Genomic DNA, 23,919 nt, shown 5'->3' on the forward strand with positions numbered 1-23,919 from the left:
ACAGCAAGAATGGCCTGTCTCTGCTCCAAAATATCTGGGGCCTCAGCTGAGAAGATTTGACAGCTGGGAGCTAGAATCATCTGGAAGCATCTTCACTTGCATGTCTGGTGGTTGGTGCTGACTAACCTAGCTAGGACAGCATCTGGGACTGTTAAGACTGAAGTAACTTTGTATGGCCTTTCTGTGAGGCCTGGGCTTCTCACAGCATGACAGTCTAAAGGTAGTTGGACTTCTTACATGGTATCTTAGGGACTCTAAATATGAGTGTTCCAGCTAACAAGGTGGAGACTACATCACCTTTTCTGATCTGGTCTTTTAAGTTATGTAGCATCACTTCCAATACATTCTATTGGTTATAAGCAAGTCACACGTCCACCCAGATTCAAGGGGAAGGGACACAGACCCCACTTCACAATGGGAGGAATGTAAAGAATTTGTGGTCGTTTTTGTAAACCACTATAAGAATCTATCTAATTCTCTCCTTTAGGATTCTGCTCCCTCTTCTCATTCCTGCAGACCTAGGGTGGTAATACCCTGCCTCTACCTTCCTAACTAGTACCTTCATTAAAGTTTCCTCAAATTATCCTAATTTGAGTGCTCCCTGTTTCTTGTTGGAACCCTGTCTCATACAGTCAATGATGCCGGAAGTAGCCCCAGGAAACAGACCCTCAAAATGGAATTCTAGAGTTATGTTGCTAATATATTCAAGGAACACAAGTATAATTTCCTTGCTTGGGTAGAAGATTGGATGTTAGGTAATCCATGACATCCATGTGGGCATGACAGTTTCTCAGATTATCACTAGTGATACTATGAGATGAGTTACAGGTGGTGAGGAAGACACTGGGAGATTAAATTGACAGTGCTATTAAGTTGCCATGGCAACAACTGTAGTGTCACCTGATTGTAGAGTGACCTGTCTTCTTTTTATGGCCCTTCTTTTTGCTGCATACATAGGGAAAAAAGAAATTAAATGTATGAATATATACAAAGAACAGCCATGAATACATATGGAGAATCGGGACACACCCAGGGAGCTCCGGAGTTTTCCATATCCTGTGGTTGTAGGGAGATACTTGGACCTAAGACCAAGTCTAGGGGCTGAGCATATGAATTGCAGAGTTGCAGTGACAATTAAATGGTCAACCCCACCAGGTCTATCTATTATGCTAAGGTAAGGGCACTGGTGGAAAAGAGTAGAACTTTGAGACCTGGGATGAATACATGTAGGCAGACATGGATGAGGCTGAGAATTGCAAACCTCCAAATCCCCCTGAACCTCCTTTGCCTGAGGAGGCATCCTTTCCCCAATCTCTGAAGCAGTCATCCCTTCTCTTCTTAAGTCTTTCAGTGACTATAGCTGGAATAGTTGCCACACAAGCCGGTGGCTAGTCTCCTTAGGGCCCCTGTTTGGCCACTACAAAAGCTAGATGACTCATGGAAAAATGACAGATCATCACAAATTTAATCAGGTGGTGATGACCAAAAATTGCAATTCCAGATGTGGTATCTCCTCTGGAGCAAATTAACACAGTCTCAAGCACTTGATATGGAACTATTGACCTGGAAAATGCTTTTTTCTTCATTCCCATTGATAAGCAAACTCAGAATAGATTTGCATTTATGAGGTAGGAATAAGAGTATTAACTTTACTGTTCATGCCTCAGGGTGATGCCAGCTCCTTGTTCTTTGTCATAACATAGACCCAAGGGACTCCAAACCTCTTGACATCCTACAGAACACCAATAGGTCCATGACATTGATAATGTTATGCTGACAGGACTGGGTAAACAGGAAATAGCAATCACCCTAAATGCTTTTGTGATTAATATAGGTACAGACACACAAACACATACATATACATATATATGTATATTTGTTTATATATGTAAAACAAATAAGCCTATCTTCTTCCTGACTTTAATTGGAATGGATCCCATATTTCACTGTTTAATGTTCACTGTTAGTTTCAAACAAATCCTTTTTATCACGTTTAAAAAGTTTCTTTCTACTCCTACTTTATTTAGAATGGCTGCAGAATTTCATCAAATATTTTTTTCAGCATCTTTGATATGATCACATTTCTTCTCTTTCCTATTGTCAAATTATACTTACATTCCATGGTGTGCTGGCAAATGTTTAACAACCGGCTCAGGGACAAAGTGGGGGCAGTTAAGAGGAAAGGCTTTGATTTGTAGCATTTGCTGATTTCCACAATGTAAAGACTCCCAACATACCTGATTTCAAGCTGATGATGTAGTGTCATTGAATGCAGGGTTGGGAATAGATGTGCACAATGGGATCTCACAAGCCAGTACTGGTGAGCTCCAGCACAAAACCGTGCTCCATTCCTGGGAAAACCGCCCTCTGCCATAGTGTATTAATCATTTAAAACTCAGCTGGATCCAATTTGCTAACATTTTATTTAGAATTTTTCTATCTATACTAATCAATAAAATTGGTTTACCTTTCTTGGGGGCTCCATTTATCAGGTTTTGGCATGAGAGTTATACTAAACTTGAAAATAAAGTGGAAAAGCTTCCATCTTTTTCCATTAAACTATTACTCTAGAATACTTTAATTAATGTAGTAACCACATGTTTAATGAAAGTTAGATGGAAGAGTCACTTGAGCCTTGTGCCTTATTTAGTGGTAGACACTTGACTATCTTTTCCATTCCTTATCTGATTATTGGTATTCTCATTTTCTGTTACCTATAGTGAATTTCTGTAAATGTATACATTAGAGTTCTATCTCCCTTCCCACGCCATATATCTATATCTACATACACGCATATATCTCTCTTTTTTCCCCTTTATCAAAGTTGGCAAGTGTTTGTTTATTCTATTGGATTTTCAAAGAATCAACTCTTGATCTTAAAATCAAACATAGATTTGAAGCTGTTGTTTTCTAATTCATTAATTCCTGTTCAAAACTTTTAAAATTCTTTCATTTCCTTTTGGTTTATGTTTTTTCATTTCCTAGAATCTGGACTTGAATGACTAGTTCATTTATTTTCAATCTTTTGTGCTCAATGATAACGATAAAGTCGTTATTAACTACTCTCATGAGGCTCATTCCTTTAACAAACAGTTATTGAGTAACTACTATATTGTAGGTTTTAGTAAAGCAGTGGGCAAGCTGGAGCCCATGGATTTGGACTACAACCTGCTTTTGTATGGACTGAGTTAAGCATGGTTTTCACATGTTTTAAGGTGCAAAAAAAAAAAAAAAAAAACAAATACATAGGGGGCCAGCCGGCTGGTGTAGCAGCTTAGTTCGTGTGCTCTGCTTCTGCGGCCCAGGGTTCTCGGGTTTGGATCCTGGGCACAGACCGACGCACCGCTTGTCAAGCCATGCTGTGGCGGCGTCCCATATAAAGTAGAGGAGGATGAGCACGGATGTTAGCCCAGGGCCAGTCTTCCTCAGCAAAAAAAGGATTGGGAACAGGTGTTAGCTCAGGGCTTATCTTCCTCACAAAAAACAAAAAACAAAACAACAACAAAAAAAAACGAAGACTATGCGACAGAGACCATTTGTGGCCTGAAAAGGCTAAAATATTTCCATATGGTCCTTTACAGAAAAAGTTTGCAGACTGGCGGTCTAGTCTAATGGCAGAAGAGATGCCTAGACAGTTAACATTAACCAGAACCCTTCCATCCCAGAGCTTGCCTAATTTACAAATTTCAGTTTTAGTCATCTTCCTCCAGTGCAGTGGTTCTCAAATGTTTTTATACTTTGTACCACCATTCACATACAAAATATTTTTTCATAAGCAATATTTCTCATCATAGAAGTCCCTCATAAAGGAGGGAAAGGGGAACCCAAACACCCTTTAAGGATCACTTCTTCACTGTGACCATTTTCAATAGTTTATAATATTTTGATGTTAATTTTGAATTGTCAATGAACATTTCAATGATGTGGATCTTTCCCTCTGACTTTCAAATTAAAAAGAAGACTAATCATGTCCTTTATAAATATTTATCTTTGGTCATGTTAGAAATCAGTGTTAATTTTGATATTAAGTTGATATATAGCAAGAGACCTCTGTCAAATTGTTGAAATCTGGCCTTGGCCCAGCTATTCGTGCTAAGAAGTTTCTGAGGGATATACATAAACGAGCCAATGACAAATGGAAAATGACCTTTAGTGTTTCCTAAAATTACACTTGAATACCCATTACCAGGCTCTCTGGCAATCCCTCCCCCCACCTCCTCAATGCAAGGAGTTTAGACCAGAGGCCTAAGGAGGTTTTTCCCTAAGCCCAAATCCAAATACTATCACCAGTCCCATGCCATACTTGGTAAGCATTCTTCTCACAAGACAGTAAGACAGCCGGCCAGGCCTGCAGCCCGGATTGAGAGGAGTGTACCAGAAAAGCAAAAGCACAAGGGGGCATATGCCCTTCCCTCTTTTGCAATAATTTGGACTATGCTTTTAGGGCTCCGAAGGACCCTTCCTGGCGGCCACATGAGAGCACAGGAATGCTGGCTGACCCTGTCTCAAGCGGGCCTCTCCGAGTGTATGTATTTCCTTACCTATTGCTTCCACACTGTTGAAATAGGAGAAAAGAATACCCCAAAAGTCCCACCCATTTTGAGGCACTTAAGTCATACACAACCCTCCACACATCTCCCCTAAATGCAAAACAAAAATCTACCCCCAAACTGTGTCCTTAAATCTCACCTCAAGGGATTAGTATTCAATTTCAGCCTAAAGGATGCATCTTCCCAAAGCTGAATGATTGAGAACGAGATCATATTCTGAAGAGTTCTAGTTATCACTCTCAAAACTGTAAAGAAAATTAAACCGAATTAAAAACAAACAAAAAAACCCAGCTAAGCCAGTTTGCATGTAACATTGGGACCAAAAAGCCTTGGAAATTTAGTGTTTTAAAAATGGAACGCCATCCTGCTTTTGGGGAACAAGGACGCTGTCTTGCATATACCTGATCACACAGGACCACAGAACCAGGCTGATTTTACATACTTAAGTAAGAGTTGCAGAAAGTTCCCCACTACAAATAAAAGTTATGTGGATTACCCGTATCTCTCAGAATAGAACTGGAACTGTGAATTCCAATCTGACACTTGCGCTGGACTCACCCCGGGTTGTGGGGTTACTGGAGACATTTGCATCGCAGCTATCTGAGTAAAGACCACATTGCAAGTGATCTCTGCAGATTCACTGCCTGGCATAACCCGCATACCAGGCAGTGTCAATTCCAAACGAACCAATACATCTTGGAGCAGAAAGACAACTGTCTGTTTCTGCTTTCTGCCTCCCGACATGCAGATAAGCTACTGTCATTTCATAGATGAAGTAAATCTAAACCACAAGTTAGGAGTACTAGAACGGCTTTATCGTGGACTCATGGCTGTAGCAACAAAAACGACATATGGGATCGAATGATTCCCACGAAATGTACAGGGCGGATGAAACAAAGGAGAAAGAGGGTGATCACACAGATAGACATAGAAATACGCTAAGAAATCAGAGTCACGATAAAAAAAATCATATAGCTTAAGTATTTAGACAGAGCTGGGCAAAATAAAATCCTCACTCTGAAGCAAAGACGTGGGGGAGGGGGTAGGAGGCGCGAGAGTTGGGCGGGAGAAGAAGGGGATAAAAGGGATTGTTAGTTTATGTCGCAGTTTTTGGAAAGAGAGCCATGGCCTTTGCTCCGATTCCATCATATTGTATTTCCCCCCCATTACAGAAATAAGTCTTTGGGGTACAGATAACTTTCAGTCAACTAAATTCCTATGGTGGCAAGAGGAACGAGATAAACAAAGGTAGAACCGCCGGGATCCGTGTCTTTTATTCCTTCCCCCCCCCCAAATGCAAAGGCGGATGGAGGCGTGAGATCTGGTAACAGGCAGAAAGTCACTTGGTTAAGGTCATTCGTCAGATCCCCTGACCTGAGGGGGAGATGGTTTCTTGCAGAACGAGGTGCAGGAGGTGGTTCTGCTCAGCACTCAACAGCGGCCACATCTCCACCTGCAACGACTTGACAGCCTCCGTGTCCTTTTCGTGGGTGGCCATGACCAAGGACTGGAGCAGCAGGAAGAGCTCCTCGGGAAGCTGGCCACTGCTCTCCTGCCCGTGGCTGTCGAAAGCCTCCCAGGAGTACTTCTCCAGGGTGTGGGCATGCTCCGGCAGGAGCTTGGCGGGCGGCGGTTGCAGAAGGAGCAGTAGCAGCACGCGGCACACCTCGCAGCGGACCAGCACGTCCGAGAAGGCGCCCAGCGCGGCAGGAGAGGGCGCGGTCGCAGAGCCGGCGTTCGGAGGGAGCAGCGCGGCAGGCTGGGTGGTGGCCGCGCCGGGTCCGGGCTGGGGCCCTGGCGGCGGCGGCGGCGGCGGCGGGGGCTGCACCGGGTGGCTGCCGTGCTCCCGCGCCAGGCGCTGCATGCGCGTGAAGACCGCCAAGGCGCCGCTGTAGTCGCGCGCCAGCAGCTGGCAGGAGGCGGCGTCGCCGAGCGCCTGCAGCGCGGCCAGGGGCAGCTGGGGCAGCTGCAGCTGGGCGGCGCGCTGGAAGTGGCCGGCGGCGGCGGCCGGCTGGCCCAGGTCGCGCAGGGCGGTGGCCAGCTCGAGGCAGAGGGCGGCGGCGGCGGCCGGCTGGCCCAGCTCGAGCTGCAGGTGCACGGCGGCGCCCAGGGCGCTGGCGGCGGCCTGCAGCGGCTCCCCGTAGGCGGCGGGGCAGACGAGGCGCTGACGCGCGTCGCGCTCCTGCCGCAAGAAGAGGCGGGCGGCCTCGGTGAGCGCCAGCGCCTCCCCGGGCCCGTGGAAGAGCGCCTGCTGGCAGCGCGCCACCGCCAGCTGGCACCAGGCCGCGTACGGCAGGCACTCCTGGGCGCGCAGCTCGCGGCCCAGCTGTCCGAACTGCTCACCGGCCTCCGCCACGTTCGGCTTCCGCAGGAAGCGCTTCTTCAGCTTGTTCGACACCTGGCGGTACCGGGCCAGGAAGTCCCCGGCCTCGGGCCCCGGGCCTGCGCCCCGCCCCAGGCCGCTCGCGGACGCCGCCATGTTCGCCACCCGAGCGCTTCCGGGCACGCTGACGCAGCCGGGCGGCCGTGCCCGCGCCGCTGGCGAGCTGCGACGTGCGCTGCGACCCGCTCGGGAGCCCCCGCGTGTCCCGTGGCCGCTGTGATATGCAAAATACCCGGGACGGAGGCGGGGCCTGGCCCGGCTGCGAGCGGCGTATGCAAATCGGGGACCCCGGGGCGGGGCCTGGCCGGGCGCCCGCTGTTGCTAGGTGACAGCTCGTTTGCCCAGGTTGCTAGGGGCGTCTCCTAGCGTCTCCAAGGGAACGCGACCAAAACTAAACTCGGGGTCCGCGTGGCCCTAATCCCGACTTTGCCAATCATTTCTCGAGCGCCCGTCCCTCCTCCGTCTTCTCCGCGTCAAAGCCCCTGCCCGGTTGGAGTCCTTGCCAACCGCTCTGTCCGCCTCCTCCCCCGCGTCCCGCACCCCGCACCCCCCACGCGCCACCCCCGGTCGCCATTGCGAGTTCACCGGGTCACGACGCCGCAGTCCTGGTCTGGAGCTCCACCCCAGCGAAGACCGTCCTTCTGGGGACTTGGCTGGGCTCTGACTTGCTCAGGGCCGATGGCGGAGTCTTCCGTACCCCAGCCTCACCCCCGACCCCACCGCAGCCAGCCTCTCGATCGCGGGGCCCCACCCCACCCCGCACTGTCCACCGCTCCTCTCTGTCGTCCGCGACTCCTCCCCACCACCCCCAGCCAGACCCCCGCCGGCCCCCACCCCTCCAAGGAGGGATGTCCCAGCACCAGCACCTCCCGCGCAGAGTGACCGAGGCACGCACACGGGTTTCCTCAAACACTTTATTGATTTTTCCATGACTGTGCCCAAGGCACCAGACAGGCTGGGGCCGCCCCGGGGCTGTGCGCGGGCCTGGCGCCCGACGGGCGGACGCACGGCCGGCTGGGTGGACGGCCGGCCGGCCAACCGAGGCCCGCGGACCCGGGTCACGCCGGGCAGCTACTCCCGGGTCGGGGCCACCTGGGAGATGGTCGTAGCCCCAAAGAAGCCGCTGAGCAGCGCGTTGTTGTGGACCGCCATGTCCACGAGCTCTGGGGTGATGCGCCTTCTGCCGCTGTTGTGGGCCTCGTTGCTCGCCAGCTCCAGGACCTTGGCCGTCAGGTACTGGACGACGGCGGCCAGGAAGACCGGGGTGGAGGGGCTCAGGCGCCGGGTGTAGTGGCTCTCCCGCAGGAGGCGCTCCACGTGGCTCACAGAGAACGATAGCTCCGCTCGGGCGGTGCGGGAGCGGGGCCGACTCTGGCCACCGGACGACCCTCGACGACGACGACGACGACGACGACGACGACGACGACGACGGCTCCGGTTCCCGGGCATGCTGGGCTTGAGCCGCGCCTTCTGCTCGACGGGACTAGCTCTTCTGCGGTGGGATGAGGTTCAGCTCAGTCCGGGTCGCTCAGGTGAGGTGAGGTGAGGTGAGGTGAGGTGAGGTGAGGTGAGGTGGGTCGGCGGGTCCCAAGCTCTCAAGACGGCGGGTACTCGGCCCCTACTCCGTATCCTAGCGACCACGCACCGGCCCCCCCATTGGTCGGGGCGCACGCTCGCTGACACGTCGATCCGGTGACGTCACTGCTTTCCCATTGGCTCCCGGAAATGGCGGGCCTGGGCCTGCAGCGAAAGGGCGCCGCACGAGCCCGTTCGCCCTGCGCCCTGGGCCCTCTCTTTGAGGGAACACTCCCTTTCCACCGGATGGGAACGTGGACGGAAAAAGACGACAGACTTGGACGATCCGGTGCCACCAAGTGGACACTCGCGCGGTCAGGCGATCGTCACAACTACCCAGATCCAAAACGTGGGCACCACCCGGGAAAGAAACCCCTGTACCCGTCAGGCAGTCGCTTCCCACTGGCCCCCCCCCAGCCCCTGGCCGGCCCCCAGCCGGCACCTGCCCCCCAGCAGCCAGGCAACCACTCCTGGGCTCCCTGTCAGAGGTTTGCCTATTCTGGAGACTTCCTACAGATGGAGTCATACGATCAAGAGGTGGCCTCTTGTGTCTGGCTGCTTTCCCTTAGCCATCATGTTTTCGCTATGGGTCATCCACGGGGCAGCACGAATCAGCGCTTCATTCCTTTTCGGGCCAATAAGATTCCGTTGTCTGGAGAGACCACACGTTGTGTATCCATCCGTCCATCAGTTGATAGACGTTTGGGTGATCTCCACCTCGTGGCTGTTGTGAATAGCGCGGCAGTGAGCGTTCCCGTACAGGGTTCTGTGGGAACACCTGTTTGCAGTGCTTTGGGGTATGTACCCATGAAGAGATTTATGGGTTTATTTCTGCACTCAATTCTATTCCACTGATCCATGTGCATATCCTTATTTTAGTACCACATAGTTTTGATAACTGAGGCTTTATACTAAGTTTTGAAATAGGGAAGTGTGAGTCCTCCAACTTTTTTCTTCTTTTTCAAGATTGTTTTCACTATTCAAGGTCCCTTGAAATTTCATATGAATTTAGGATTGGCTTTTACATTTTTGGAAAACAGATCATTGGGATTTTGATAGGGATTGCACTGAATCTGTAGATAACTTTGGGTAGTATTGCCATCTTAACAATATTAAGTCTTCCAATCCATTAACACTGACATCTTTCCATTATTTTAGGTCATTCTTAATTTCTTTCAGCAATATTTTGTAGTTTTCAGAGCACAAGTCTTGCACCTCCTTGGCTAAATTTATTCCTATGTATTTTTTATGCTATTTTAAATAGAATTGTTGTCAATTTTACTTTGGAGTTTTCATTGCCAGAATATAGAAATACAACTGAGGCGCCGGCCCCGTGGCGTAGCGGTTAAGTGCTCGCTCCGCTGCTGGCAGCCCCGGCTTGGATCCCAGGAGCGCACCGACACACCCGCTTGTCAGGCCATGCAGCATCCCACGTAAAGTAGAGGAAGATCGGCTGGGATGTTAGCCCAGTGCCAGTCTTCCTCAGCAAAAAGAGGAGGATTAGCATGGATGTTAGCTCAGGGCTGATCTTCCTCACACACAAAAAATGAAATACAACTGAGTTTTGTGTGTTGATCTTGTATCCTGCAACTTTGTTGAATTTGTTTATTAACTCTAATAGTGTTTTGTGGATTCTTTAGGGTTTTTCTATGTATAAGATCATGTCCTCTGAGAATAGAGACAGTTTTACTTCTTTCTTTCCAATTTGGATGCCTTTTGTTTCTTTTTCTTGCCTCATTGCTCTGGCTAGGACTTCATTACAATCTTGAATAGAAGTAGTGAAAGCTAGCATTCTTGTCTTATTCCTGATGTTAGGGGAAATGCTTTCAGTCTTCCACCATTGAATATGATGTTAGCTATGGGTATTTCATAAATTCCCTTTATTATATTGAGGAATTTCCCTTCTATTCCTAGTTCGATGAGCATTTTTTATCATGAAAGGTTGTTGGATTTTGTTGAATGTTTTTTCTGTATCAACTGAGATGATCATGTGGGTTTTTTCTCCTTCATTTTATTAAGGTGGCGTTGATTAATCAATTTTCTTATGTTGAACCATCCTTGCATTCCTGAGATAATTCCTACTTGGACATGGAATCTAATATTTATAATATGCTGCTGGATTCAGTTTGCTAAAATTCTTTTGAGGATTTTTGCATCTATTTCATAAAGGATATTGGTCTGTAATGTTTTTCTTGTGGTATATACGTCTGACTTTGGTATGAAGGTAATTCTAGCTTTACAGTATGAGTTAGGAAGTTTTCCCTCCTTTTCTATCTTTTGGAAGAGTTTGGGAAAGATTGGCGTTAATCCTTCTTTAAACATTCAGTAGAATTCACCAGTGAAGCCACCTAGCACAGTTCTTGGCACATAATACATGAAATCTAGGATTTGTGTAGTCATTAGCTATTTGTTGAATTAATACATTGTCTCCCTAAGAAGGTTTCTAATCAAGACACAAGGATTGAGTAAAAAAATGAAGCAGATATATTTACCAAAAACAATGCTGTGATTTCTGGGACAGTGCTATAAATTTATTAATATTTTTTATCCCAAAGGAAGAAAAAATTGTTACATGGCAGAACAATTTTTTTAAAATTCCCCATAATACTATAACTCTGATATGTGATTATATAACAGACATATTGATTCCTATTTTAGTGTATTTAAGCAGATACAGAATCCCAGGTATTTTATGAGAGATGATTTTCAACTTTCCTTATACTATATGCCATGGCTTAAATCTCGGTCTTTTGAATTGGCATTAGTACCATATTTCTCAAACTGTGTTCCTTTTCCCTTAAATATGTCATATACTTTTCTCTAGAACCTAGACATGTCAAGGTCCTAAACCCCACATGTTGGATATTAACACACATCTCATGGATTCACACACAAGGAATCATTAATTAATGTTTCACAGTTCACACACACACACACACAGGCATGCAAGCACACACAGCCCACATTCTTTTAAAGATTTATTTATTTATTTATTTATTTATTTTTCCCCCTCAAAGCCCCGGTAGAGAGTTGTATGTCATAGCTGCACATCCTTCTAGTTGCTGCATGTGGGACGCGGCCTCAGCATCGCCGGAGAAGCGGTGCCTCGGTGCGCCCCCGGGATCCGAACCCGGGCCACCAGCAGCGGAGTGCGTGCACCCAACTGCTAAGCCACGGGGCTGGCCCACAGCCCACATTCTTGGAAGATCATTCTAAGAACAGTGTGGTAGGCTGCCTACTCCAAGTGCTCTTTCACAGCTGACTAGCTAAGCTAGTGCTTCTCAAACTTCATGTTCTGATTCAGTAGATCTGGAATAGGGCCCAAGATACTGCATTTCTAATTGCTCCCAGGTGATGCCAATGCTGCTGGTCTGTGCCCCACACTGGATTAGCAAAGCCCTAAATGGCTTCCTCAACTTTGAGAGCCTTTTACAGGACTCCAAAGTAGAAGACTACTTCGCCTGTTCAGACCTAACCTCCCTTGTTCCGTTCTTCTTCCTGGTGTTTTTCTCCTTCATGTATTTCATCCTAACATCTGTCTAGCCAGAATTGTTTTACTTGAGTGTTGGGTACTGTTGAGAAATGCACAAAGCAAAATGCGAAGGAAGATATGATTGGGAGGAATTGCTTTTTACTCTGTCTTCACTTTCCATTTGTCTGTGCTAATCCCTTCCTACAGGTCTTCTTTGGCAATGTGGATTCATCTGGGATAAAACACAATATTTTTAACCCTCCAATTATTGCTCGGTACATCCGTTTGCACCCAACACATTACAGCATCCGCAGCACTCTTCGCATGGAGTTGATGGGCTGTGATTTAAACAGTAAGTGCCGAGTCATCCCATATCCCTCCCTCTCCCAACCATGGGTAGGATGACTAACTGTCCTAGTTTTCCCAAGACTGAGAGGATTTTCCAGGACACAGAACTATCAATGCTAAAACCAGCACAGTCCTGGGCAAACCCAGGACTTGATATTCTAACCATGGGATTCCCCAGGGGCAGCCACCTCCTACACTACTATTAACAAGGCAAATCAAAGTCAAATAGAGCTGAGCAGAAAACAGGGGGCATGTTAACAATAACAGAATCTGTACAAAAGTTAATTTCTGGGGGCTGGCCCAGTGGTGTAGCAGTTAAGTTCGCGCTTTCCACTTCAGCGGCCTGGAGTTCACCAGTTTGGATCCTGGGCATGGACCTACTCACCACTCATCAAGCCATGCTGAGGTGGCGTCCCACATAGAGGAACTAGAAGGACCTACAACTAGGATATGCAACTATGCACTGGGGCTTTGGGGAGAAAAAAGAAAAAGAGGAAGATTGGCAACAGATGTTAGCTCAGGGCCAATCTTCCTCAAAAAAAGGAAAAAGATTTATAAAAAAAAAGTTAATTTCTGGGAAATGATGTCATGATGACAGTAGCCCTCGAGTGTCAGTGGAGGCAGGCCAGTGGAACCTAGGCTGTATCTCGTCCTCGTGATTATGTTCTCCTTTCATTTCTTTGAGGTTGCAGCATGCCACTGGGAATGGAGAATAAAGCAATAGCAGATGCACAGATAACTGCCTCATCCTACTTAAACAATGTGTTTGCCACCTGGTCTCCTTCACAAGCCCGACTTCACCTCCAGGGGAGGACTAATGCCTGGAGACCCCGGGTAAGAGGCAACAAATTTGCCATTTAACTGATGTAGAGGAGGGAGTAGTAGTTGGGAAGGAATAGGGAAAGCCCTTGACTGTTTCTGCAGAGGTATTTCTGTCACCTGGTTTTCCCAAAAAGAGTGTCAAGGAAGGTTGACTATGGGCAGAAAACCCCACAGATGTTTAGTGGATGTACCATGTGATTTCACGCAGCATTCATTGGGGGAAATGATCCCTAATTGAACCTCCTGGAAACAAAATCTCTATGTACAGTACTGGGCTACTATCCATCAAAGAATTGTAGTAGCTGAAGTCCAGTTTTACAGAGAAATATCAACAATTAGCCCTCTTTGCAGAGTTCTCAGCGCCTCAAAGGAAGGAGTCACAATCATGTACAGTTCATTGGGCACAGGTCTTTTCCAAAACCACTCAGTTTGTGATTTTCAATCACTGAATAGCTTTTGGGGATGAATGGAGTTAATGGTTTCTGCTCCTCCAGGGGCTTATTTTAAACAAAACAGGTTGTATAACACATTGCCAAACTTTTGATGCTCTAGTCAGTCTACCTATGGTTCATATATTCATTGAGCAAAGATTTACTGGGCACTTATTAAATGCCTAGCCCTGGGGACACAGAGATGAACCATGAAAAATTTCCGCCCTCAAGTTGCTTAGAGTGTAATAACAGAGACTGACAAACAGACCATTAAAATGCAGAGAGATAAGTGCTGTGCTATGGTTAAGAAGAAGGGATTTGGAGATTTCTGGGAGCAAATAGTGACCAACAGGATACTAGTCTAACTAACTTCCTCAGGTGAATAATCCAAAAGAGTGGCTGCAAGTGGACTTCCAGAAGACAATGAAAGTCACAGGAATAACCACCCAGGGTGTGAAATCTCTCCTGACCAGCATGTATGTGAAGGAGTTCCTCATCTCCAGTAGTCAAGATGGCCATAACTGGACTCTGTTTCTTCAGAAAGGCAAAGTAAAGGTATGCTGGTCTCATAGGAAAGGCACAAAACCTGCCCTAGAGCTTGACATTTAGAAACATAACAAGGTTGATATATGACCAAACTTTCAGGATAATTATACTGAATACCTATAGTAATAGGACACTATAAAAGGCATTCTGGCAGAACACAATGACTCCAAGCAAGGATGTATAATCCCAGGAAAGGACAGGGTAGAGCCAAAAGTTATTTATCCTAACAGATGTTGATGTCCTCCAGGATGACGGCAAGAATCAGAGGGATGAAGAATGAGAGTTATTTGCCAAATGCTGAATGATGTCTGTATCCTCATTCAGCAACTTAGATTCCAAGCCTCACTGACCTTTACCTTTAGCGACCCAGACAGTCTTCCTTCCTGGTGTGAGTTTGCTGGAGAAGTCAACAAATTAATTAGAGGACATGACATAAAGTCTTGCTATCCCATGAGTAACGGGAGAATGAATAGTTCTTTTCTATGATCTCTTTCATCTTCTTTTTCACCAAGTGTTACCCATGATGTGGTCCTAACCAGTCTCTCTAGTACAATCTCTTGCCACTTGCTCCTTTGCTCTCTAAGCTCCACCTGTACTCTTAAGTCCCTAAAAACAGCAGGTCCCTAAAACTCTCAGGTCCCTAAAAACAGCATTTTCTTTTTCACACTAGGCTTTTGTACATACTGTTTCTTCTACCTAGAACATTTCTTCTACATACTTCCCATTGCCCTTTTCACCTGGCTCATTCTTTAAGTCTCAGATAAACATCATCTCCTCCAAGAATTTCCTGATCCCTCAAGGTTGGATTAAAGACTTCTGCTTCTGGCAGTTCAGTGGACTAGACGATAGATAATATATACTATTCTAGAGGACATTCCCATTTTAAAAAGGGTATGTCTCTGATACATGCTACAATATGGCTGAACCTTGAAAACATTATGCTAAATGAAATAGGCCAGACATAAAAGGAAAAATATTGTATGATTCCACTTATATGGGTACATTAGTCAGGGCTCTCCAGAGAAATAGAACCAATAGGATGTGTGCGTGTGTGTATATAAAGAGATGTATTATAAGGAATTGGCTCACATGATTATGGAGGCTGACAAGTCCCAAGATCTGCAGGGTGAGTCGGCAAGGTGGAGACCCTGGAGAACCAATGGTATAGTTCTAGTCCGAGTCTGAAGGCTTGAGAACCAGTAGAGCTGATAGTGTAAGTTCCAGGCTGAAGGCCAACAGGCTCAAGACCCAGGAAGAGCTGATATTTCAGTCTGAGCCCAAAGGCTGGAAAAAGGCAATGTCTCAATTCAAATGCAGTAAAGCAGAAAGAATTCTCTCTTACTCAGTGGAGGCTCAGCCTTTTCTATTCCAGCTTCAACTGATTGGATAAGGCCCACTCACATTAGGAAAGGCCATCTACTTTTCTCTGTCTACTTATTCAAATGTTAATCTCATCTGGAAACACCCTCACAGACACACCCAGAATAATGTTTGACCAAATATCTGGGCTGTCCATGGCCCAGTCAAGTTGACACATAAAATTAACAATTACAGTGAGGTATCTAGAATAAGAAAATTCATAGAGACTGAAAGTAGAATAGAGGTTAACAGAGTTTTTGTTGGGGATGATGAAAATGTTTTGGGTCTAGAGAGTGGTGATGGTTGCACAACGTTGTGAATGTACTTAATGCCACTGAATTTTACACTTAAAAATAGTTGAAATGGTAAATTATACGTTATATATATTACCACAGTAAAAAAGACTATATTACTTATAGTATATACTTCTTAATGCATTGCTACACTCAGTGCAGAAAGGGGAATCTCCAGCCTCTGCACAAATGACAGCAGAAAAACCCATGAGCTTTTATTTAAAAATAATGAGCTTAAATCAGAGCAAAGAGAGGTGAAAATGAGAAAATGTAAAATGGAGGACTTTTCCTAATGGAAAATGCTGATATTAGTGTTGTTATTGGGAGACTAAGCTTTGAGCAAAATGCCAGGAGACCTGAATGTGAGACTTCTGCACTAAGTAATGAACTCCAGAAGGAAGATAAAGTTGTTGTGGATAAGTAGCACCTCCTTTCTCAAGTCCACTCTAGAAGAAAGCACTCCCAGTTGAGGTCTCTAGGATTCTCACATATTAAAATGATAAGATCATGAACATAAATCAGCAACCATGCAAGACAGCAAGTCAATGTCACTACAAGTGAGCAGAAACAATCCATGCAGATTTAGAATCTGGAGAACATCAGATACTGACATCATCAGATATATATAATGAAATAATTATGCATAAAGTATTTAAAGCAATGAATTATGGACACATAAAAATAGATGACAAATTATCCAAAATTATTAGGCAGTTTGGGGAAAAGCACCCAGTACTTTTAGAAATGAAAAATATAATTATTGAAGTTTAAAAATCAAAGAAAGACTTAGCAGATTAGACACAGCCAAAAAGAATTTAGTCAATTGAAAGATATATCTGAAGAAATTACCCAGAATGGAGCACAGAAGATGAAACATGAAAAAGAAATGAAGAGAGAGAGGGAAACAGAGAAAGCCTAACATATATCTAATTAGAATCCCAGAGTGAAAGGAAATAAATAGTGGAGAAGTGACAAACAAACAAGGATGCCCACTTTTGCCACTTTTACTCAACATTGTACTGGAAGTTATAGCCAGAGAAATTAGGTGAGAAAAAGAAATAAAAGGCATCCAAATTGGAAAGGAAGAAGTAAAACTATCTCTCTTCGCCAATGATATGATTTTATATGTAGAAAATCCTAAAGAATCCACCAAAAAAACCCTATTAGAGCTAATACATGAATTCAGCAAAGTTGCAGGATACATAATCAACACACAAAAATCAGTTGTATTTATATATACTAGCAACGAAAAATCTGAAAAGGAAATTAAGAAAACCATTTTATTAGTTATAGCATCAAAAAGAATAAAATATTTTAGAATAAACTTAATCAAGGAGGTGCAAGGCTTGTACACTGAAAACTACAAAGCATTACTGAAAAAAATTAAAGAAGACCTAAATAAATGGAAAAATGTCTGGGTTCATGGTTTGGAAGAGTTAATATTGTTAAGATGGCAATACTACCCCAAGCTATCTACAGATTCAATGCTATCCCATCAAAATCCCAATGGCCATTTTTGCAGAAATGGACAAGCTGATCTTAAAATTCATCTGGAATTACAAGGGACTCCAAATAGCCAAAACAATCTTGAAAAATAGCAAAGTTGGAGGACACAAACTTCCCAATTTCAAAACTTACTACAAAGCTACAGCAATCAAAACAGTGTTGTATTGATGTAAAGATAGACAGATAGATCAATGGAATAGAATCAAGGTCCAGAAATAAGCCTATACACCTATGGTAAATTGATTTTCAATAAGGGTGCCAAGACTATTCAACGGGAAAGGAATAGTCTCTTCAACAAATAGTGCTGGGAAAACTCTATAACCACATGTAAAGAATGAAGTCACCACACACCATATACAAAAATTAATTCAAAATGGATCATACACCTAAATATAGGAGCCAAAACTATAAAACTCTTAGCAGAAAATAGAAGTAAATCTTCATGACCTTGGATTTGACAATGGTTTCTTAGATGTGACACCGCAATCACAAGCAACAAAAGAAAAATAGATATAGTGGACTTCTTCAAAATTAAAAACTTTTGTTCATCAAAGGACATTATCAAGAAATTTAAAAGACAACGCACAGTATGGGAGAAAATATTTGCCAATCGATAAAGGGTCTAGTATCCAGGATATGAAAAGAACTATTAAACTCAAGAACAAAAAGACAACCAAATTTAAAAATAGGCAAAGGACTTCAATAGGCATTTCTCCAATGAAGATATACAAATGGCCAACAAGCACATAAACATCAACATCACTAGTCATTAGGAAAATTCAAGTCAAAACCACAATGAGATATCACTTCACACCCACTAGGATGGCTATAATTTTTTAAAAATACAGAAAAAATGTTAGCAAGGATGTAGAAAAATTGGAACCCACATTACTAATGGGAATGTGAAATGGGGCAGCCACTGTAGAAAACATTTTGGTAGTTCCTCAATAAGGTAAACATAGAATTATGATATGACCCAGCAATTCCACTACTGAGTACATACCCGAAAGAATTTTAAAAAGGAAATTAAGAAAACCTTGTAAGCGAATGCTCATAGCACCACTATTCACAATAGCCAACAGGTGAAAATGACCCAAATGTCCCTCAACTGATGGATAAACAAAATGTGATCTATCCATACAATGGACTATTATTCAGCCATAAAAAGAACAGAAATACTGATATAATTGCTCCAATATGAATAAAGTTTGAAAACATGCTAAGTGAAAGAAGCCAGACACAAAAGGCCACATATTGTATGATTACATTTATATGAAATGTCCAGAATAGGCAAATATATAGAGACAGAAAACAGATTAGTGACTACCAGAGATTGGAGGGAAGGGTGAATGGGCAGTGGCTTCTTAATGGGTACTGGATTTCCTTTTGAAGTGACAGAAATATTCTCAAACTAGATAGTGGTGAATATACCAAATGCCACTGAATTTTACACTTTAAAATGGTTAAGCTGGTAAATTTTATGTTATGTACGTTTTACCGCAATAAAAAGAAGCCAGTAGACACATACATTACCATAATGAATGATGAACTGACAGCTGATTTCTAAACAATAATGAAAATCAGAAGATAATTAATGGTATCTACATGATGCTGAAAGAAAAATTTTGAAACCTCCCCCAAAAAAGAAAATCTAGTGAAAATTTCTTTGATGCATTAAAGCAAAAACTAAAAAATTTTCCAACATACATGAGTGATTTTACCACTCAGTAAAATCCTGCCAACATAAAAAATAAGGATATTTATTAACCTTATGACAATAAATTTGGAAAATTAGGTAAAATACATTAATTCCTAGTAAATATAACTTAAGAAAGAATAGAAAACCTTAAAACTCTCATAACCTTTGAGAAATTGAATTGGTGTTCAGAAATATTACTACAAAGAAAACTCCAGATCCCAGATGGCTATACTAAATACTCTGCAAATTTTCAAGGGAGAAATAATACCAATATTACAATGATTCTTCCAGAAAATGGAAAAAGGTTGTACATTATCCAGCTCTTTTTATGATAACAAAACCCAAGAAGAACAATTTTATTAGGAAAATAATAGGCCAATTTTATTCATGAACATAGATCCGAAACAAAATATTAGCAATATATATCCAAGTTGGATTTATCCTAGGAATGCAAGGTTGGCTTAATATTAGAAAATTAACATAATCCATCACATTAATGGAATAAAGGATTATATGACCAATACATGCTGAAAAAAAGCATTTCATAAAATTCAACATCTATTGTTTTTTTTTTAAATTTTATTTATTTATTTATTTTTCCCCCAAAGCCGCAGTAGATAGTTGTATGTCATAGCTGCACATCCTTCTAGTTGCTGTATGTGGGACGCAGCCTCAGCATGGCCGGACAAGCGGTGTGTCGGTGTGCACCTGGGATCCGAACCCAGGCCGCCAGCAGCAGAGCGCATGCACCTGACTGCTAAGCCACGGGGCCGGTCCCTCAACATCTGTTGTTAATGAAAAAAATTAGCAAACTACGACTAGAAGGGAAATTATTTAATCTGATAAAGGGTATTCACAAAAATCTTACAGCAAATGTATTTTAGGTGAAACACAGAAATCTTTCCCTTTAAGATTGAGAATAAGAAAAGGAGGCCCACTGTACCACTTATCTATTGCTGCATAAGAAACTACCCCGAAACTTGGTGACAATTTTGAGGATCAGGAATTTAGTTTGATCTGGCTGGCTGATTTCTCTGTGATCCATGTGATGTCAGTGGGGATGGATGGACGGATCTACTTCCTACATGGCTTCTTTGCTCACATGTCTGCCACCCTTGGTTTTCTTTGACTTTTCTATCCACGTGGTGTCTTTTCAGGGCCTTTCCGCATGTCATGGGCTTCTCACAACATGGTGGTCTTAGGATAGTCACTCCTCTTACATAAGAGCTAGATTCCAAGAACCCAGGTGGAAGCTGCCAGTCTTCTTGAAAAGGCCAGACCCAGAACTGGCACAGCATCACTTCTGCCATACTCTATCAGTGCAAAGAATCAGTGGCCAGCCCAGATTTAAAATAAAGCAAAACAGACCTATGTCTCCATGGGAGGAGTGTCAAAAAAATTCATAGCAATCTTTAATCTGCCACATCCACTTTTGTTAGAAACCGTATTGGATGTGCTCAGTGGTGCCATAAGATAAGAAAAAGAAATAAAATGTGTAAGGATTGGAAAAGATGAAACAAACTCTCATAATATGTGGAAGATATGATGGCATACATAGAAAATCCAAAAGAACCTGTCTGTCTGTCTGTCTGTCTATCTATCTATCTATCTATCTATCTATCTAAATTGTTAGAATTAATCAAATAATTTTGCAAGGTTGCTGAAAACAAAATCAATACAAAATTTAATTGTATTTCTATATGCCAGAAACAAATAGTTGGAAAAATAGTTTAAAATAGCATTTAAAAATTCCAAGTACTGAGTTGCACCTTCTCGTCAGATAATAGCAGCTGCCTAAATCTCTCCATAGACTACTGTAAGTTTCAGTTTGCAAGTAAGTAGGAAATAAACATGCAAAGCTAGCTGCCCTAGCTCTAGAGCTCGCTCTGGAGAGAGTCCAGGAGAGACTGTGCAAAAAAGAGGAAAGGTCAGTGTGAGACCTAGTAGTGGTGAACACAGATCAAATCACTTCTGGAAAGAGATAGTCCTGCCTTGAGTGATGAAATACTAATATTTGAGACCTGCTGGATCATAGCATTGGCTTCTGGAGGACTGAAAGGAAAGGGAATAAGAGTAAGTGGGTCTAGAGGTGGCAGATTTGGAAAGGCATTGGTTCTGGTGAAGGGGGATACATTTCTTGGAGGCTTGCTGATGAACAAAAAAAGCAATCAAATGGTGTAAATTAAGTGTCCTGTAAAAGCTAAAACAAATCGCAAAAGCACAAGACACAAACATCTTCTTGTCCCATCAATTAAGGAAATTGTACTTCACATTATCAGCAGTAGAGGGCTCTCCTGGATTAAGAAACCCCATAATCCGTCCAAACTTCTTATCTCTGCCTACATAAAATTGCTTCTTATTGCTGGAACAAGAAAATATGGCATTTCTAAATGAATAGAAAATGGCAGATGAGGTAAAAGGTATTATTCTTGATTTTTCACTCCCTCCTTCCTTGAAAACTCCATTGACTTTGGGCTTGGCAACAGGACTCATTTTGAGCAATGAACATGCTCAAATGGACATGCTCAATGGACATGACAGTCACCACTTCCGAACAGAAGCTTTCAATGTGATTGTATGTTTGCCTCTGCCATGAGATAAAAATGTCCAATCTGAGAAGACACATTGTATGTGAGCCTCAGCCTGGAACAGAGCTTTAACCAACCAACACTTTTTGAATATTCAGACTTAATTTTCCCAAACCTCCATCTGGTTCATAGGCGGGCTTACCTCCAAAATCCCAGAGTGGCAAGATGCCTTTTCTTAGATTCTCTCCCCTCTGCACCTGCTCCACCAGAGTCGCCTGGCTACACTAAATTGCATGCCTTGCTGTGTGGCTTTTGTTATCATTATAAAGTTGCTACTAACATGTGTGAAACCAGCTTATCTGACTCATGACTGTAGCTACCATTTATTGAGCACTTACTGTGTACTCTTCTTGTAATAGTAAATGCACTGACGAGAGAGTCAGCTGGCTGAAGCTTGACTCCCATATCCAGATGGCCCAACACACAGACGCTGTGTATAACTTAAGACAAAACACTCAGTTTCACTGAGATTTTGGCAAGTGGGTGAGAACATTCCAGATATAAGGCATAGCTGGAGCAAAGGCCTCCACAGAAGGCAAGCAGAGTGCTCTTAATTCTAGATATCATACCCGCTTTCCCAGGCCCGGATGTGTAGGACACAGAGTCATCCAGTCACCTACCAGGGTTCAATCCTGGACTACTGGAAACATGGACTACTCAATTGGAAGTGAAAAAAAAAGTCTCTGCTTTGTGATGGATGCCAAAAAGGGTGAGGGCCAAGTTGGGGGAGGAGCTACGGGTAAATGAGTGACAGAGTAGGAGGCCAATGGACCTGAGGAGCCTGGCGGGGGATGGGGGTATGAACATTATAATTCTTTTCCTGTCAGACAGCTAATAAATGCTATCTTTCCTCTTTCAGGTTTTTCAGGGAAACCAAGACTCCTTCACACCTGTGGTGAACTCTCTAGACCCACCTTTACTGACTCGCTATCTTAGAATTCACCCCCAGAGCTGGGGGCACCAGATTGCCCTAAGGCTGGAGGTTCTGGGCTGTGAGGCACAGCAGCTGTACTGAGGGAGGCCCAGGCTGTTCCCCAACTCCAGTCTAGCATCCTTCTCAGGCTTGCCTTCTACCTCTGAGCCCAGCCTCTGGGTTACTTCCTGCCCAGCACTGCCCATGGCACCATCAGTTTTCTATGTATGTAAACTATACAGTCCTAGTAGACACTGCCCTGAAGCCTCCCAAAGAAATTGTCATTAATCCTGCATTTTCTGAGAGTGTTGCATCCAATTTAACTCTTGCCCATTTGCTACAGCTGCTCCCAGTGTGCTCCCTCCTTCCATTTCTCATCTACACACAACTTTTTGAGCTAGAAGAGACTATTCTTGATTTTACTAATGGAGAAAACCCACCTGGAAAGTATTCTCCTCCTGACATGTTAGGTCTCTCACACAGCCACCACTTCCTCCTCTGTGGAAAAACAATGTGTTTCAAGTTGGCAGAAGATATTCATGATGTAAGCATTTCAGATTAGGCTTCATACATTTAAAATAAAATTCTCACTCGTTTATTATCCTGGTCAAGTATAGAGCAAAACATGTTTGGAGATCATATCACCACAGCCTTGAAGTCAAAAGGAGATAATATAAGAACTACTACATTAAAGTCTGTTTTTGTCTCCTTATAGATAGATATAATTATCTTATTTAGTCATCTTGGGGCACTGTTAGGGGCACATTCTTACCTCAAAAACTAGTTCCTAAACTGAGGCTTATAGATGGGATTCAGAGCCCCCAAATCCCCTGAAATTATATACACCATGATGTATGAATGCGTATGTGCATTTTTCTGACAGGAGTGTCCAAACATTTAATCAGATTTTTAAAGGAGCCAATGACTTTAAAAGAGGTCAGTTTAATCTCAGAAGGATATGGAAATTAAACCATTTGGTCATAATTCTAATCAACAAAAAAAAATAGGTTAGGATCACAGAAGTATTGGGAACCTTGAAATAAAATGACAATGTCCCCTTGAAATTTGTGGTGACCAAGAAAGGTAATGATTATAGTAGGCTTCTAAAGGACATATTTTTAATATTTCCACAGAAAAATGAGGAAAATCCATGGCTATCTGGGAATGGAGATACAACATTATAATTCTAATAATGCACTCATTTTACTCCCTCCCACATCTAATTTCCTACTGAAACAACACAACAAAAATGTAACGGGAAATTCTATACCATGATTGAAAACTAGAGTCCCGCTTACACAATTGAAATATGAAGGAGTCAGAAGAACATTGAGCTGATGAAAGCAGAGAGCAAACTCTCCAGTCTGCCGCATCCACCACACAAAAGGACCCCCCATTGTGGCCCATGTCGATAGATAAGGTTGTGAAGGGTTT

The 23,919-nt window shown here is 43.6% G+C and overlaps 3 protein-coding genes across 3 annotated transcripts in view; 1 reads left to right on the forward strand and 2 right to left on the reverse strand.

Annotated features, from left to right (window-relative positions):
• Positions 1 to 23,130, forward strand: part of F8 (coagulation factor VIII) — a 146,929-nt gene extending 123,799 nt beyond the window's left edge. The window contains exons 23-26 of the mRNA XM_058535054.1: positions 12,188 to 12,332; positions 13,014 to 13,162; positions 13,960 to 14,136; positions 22,432 to 23,130. Coding sequence (XP_058391037.1) covers positions 12,188 to 12,332; positions 13,014 to 13,162; positions 13,960 to 14,136; positions 22,432 to 22,587 — 627 coding nt within the window. The 3' untranslated portion in view covers positions 22,588 to 23,130. The remainder of the gene's footprint in view (positions 1 to 12,187; positions 12,333 to 13,013; positions 13,163 to 13,959; positions 14,137 to 22,431) is intronic.
• On the reverse strand, positions 5,344 to 7,029 carry LOC131400241 (40-kDa huntingtin-associated protein-like). Its single transcript, XM_058535044.1, has one exon. The coding sequence runs from the start codon at positions 7,027 to 7,029 to the stop codon at positions 5,911 to 5,913; it is 1,119 nt and encodes a 372-aa protein (XP_058391027.1). The 3' UTR covers positions 5,344 to 5,910.
• Positions 7,975 to 8,382, reverse strand: LOC131400653 (histone H2A-Bbd type 2/3-like). The gene has a single exon (XM_058535340.1). It carries the CDS (start codon positions 8,380 to 8,382, stop codon positions 8,005 to 8,007), a length of 378 nt encoding a protein of 125 aa, XP_058391323.1. The 3' UTR covers positions 7,975 to 8,004.
• Positions 23,131 to 23,919: the final 789 nt, after the last annotated feature.

This window comes from Diceros bicornis, chromosome X (genome assembly GCF_020826845.1).
Source record: "Diceros bicornis minor isolate mBicDic1 chromosome X, mDicBic1.mat.cur, whole genome shotgun sequence".
Classification (NCBI taxonomy): domain Eukaryota; kingdom Metazoa; phylum Chordata; class Mammalia; order Perissodactyla; family Rhinocerotidae; genus Diceros; species Diceros bicornis.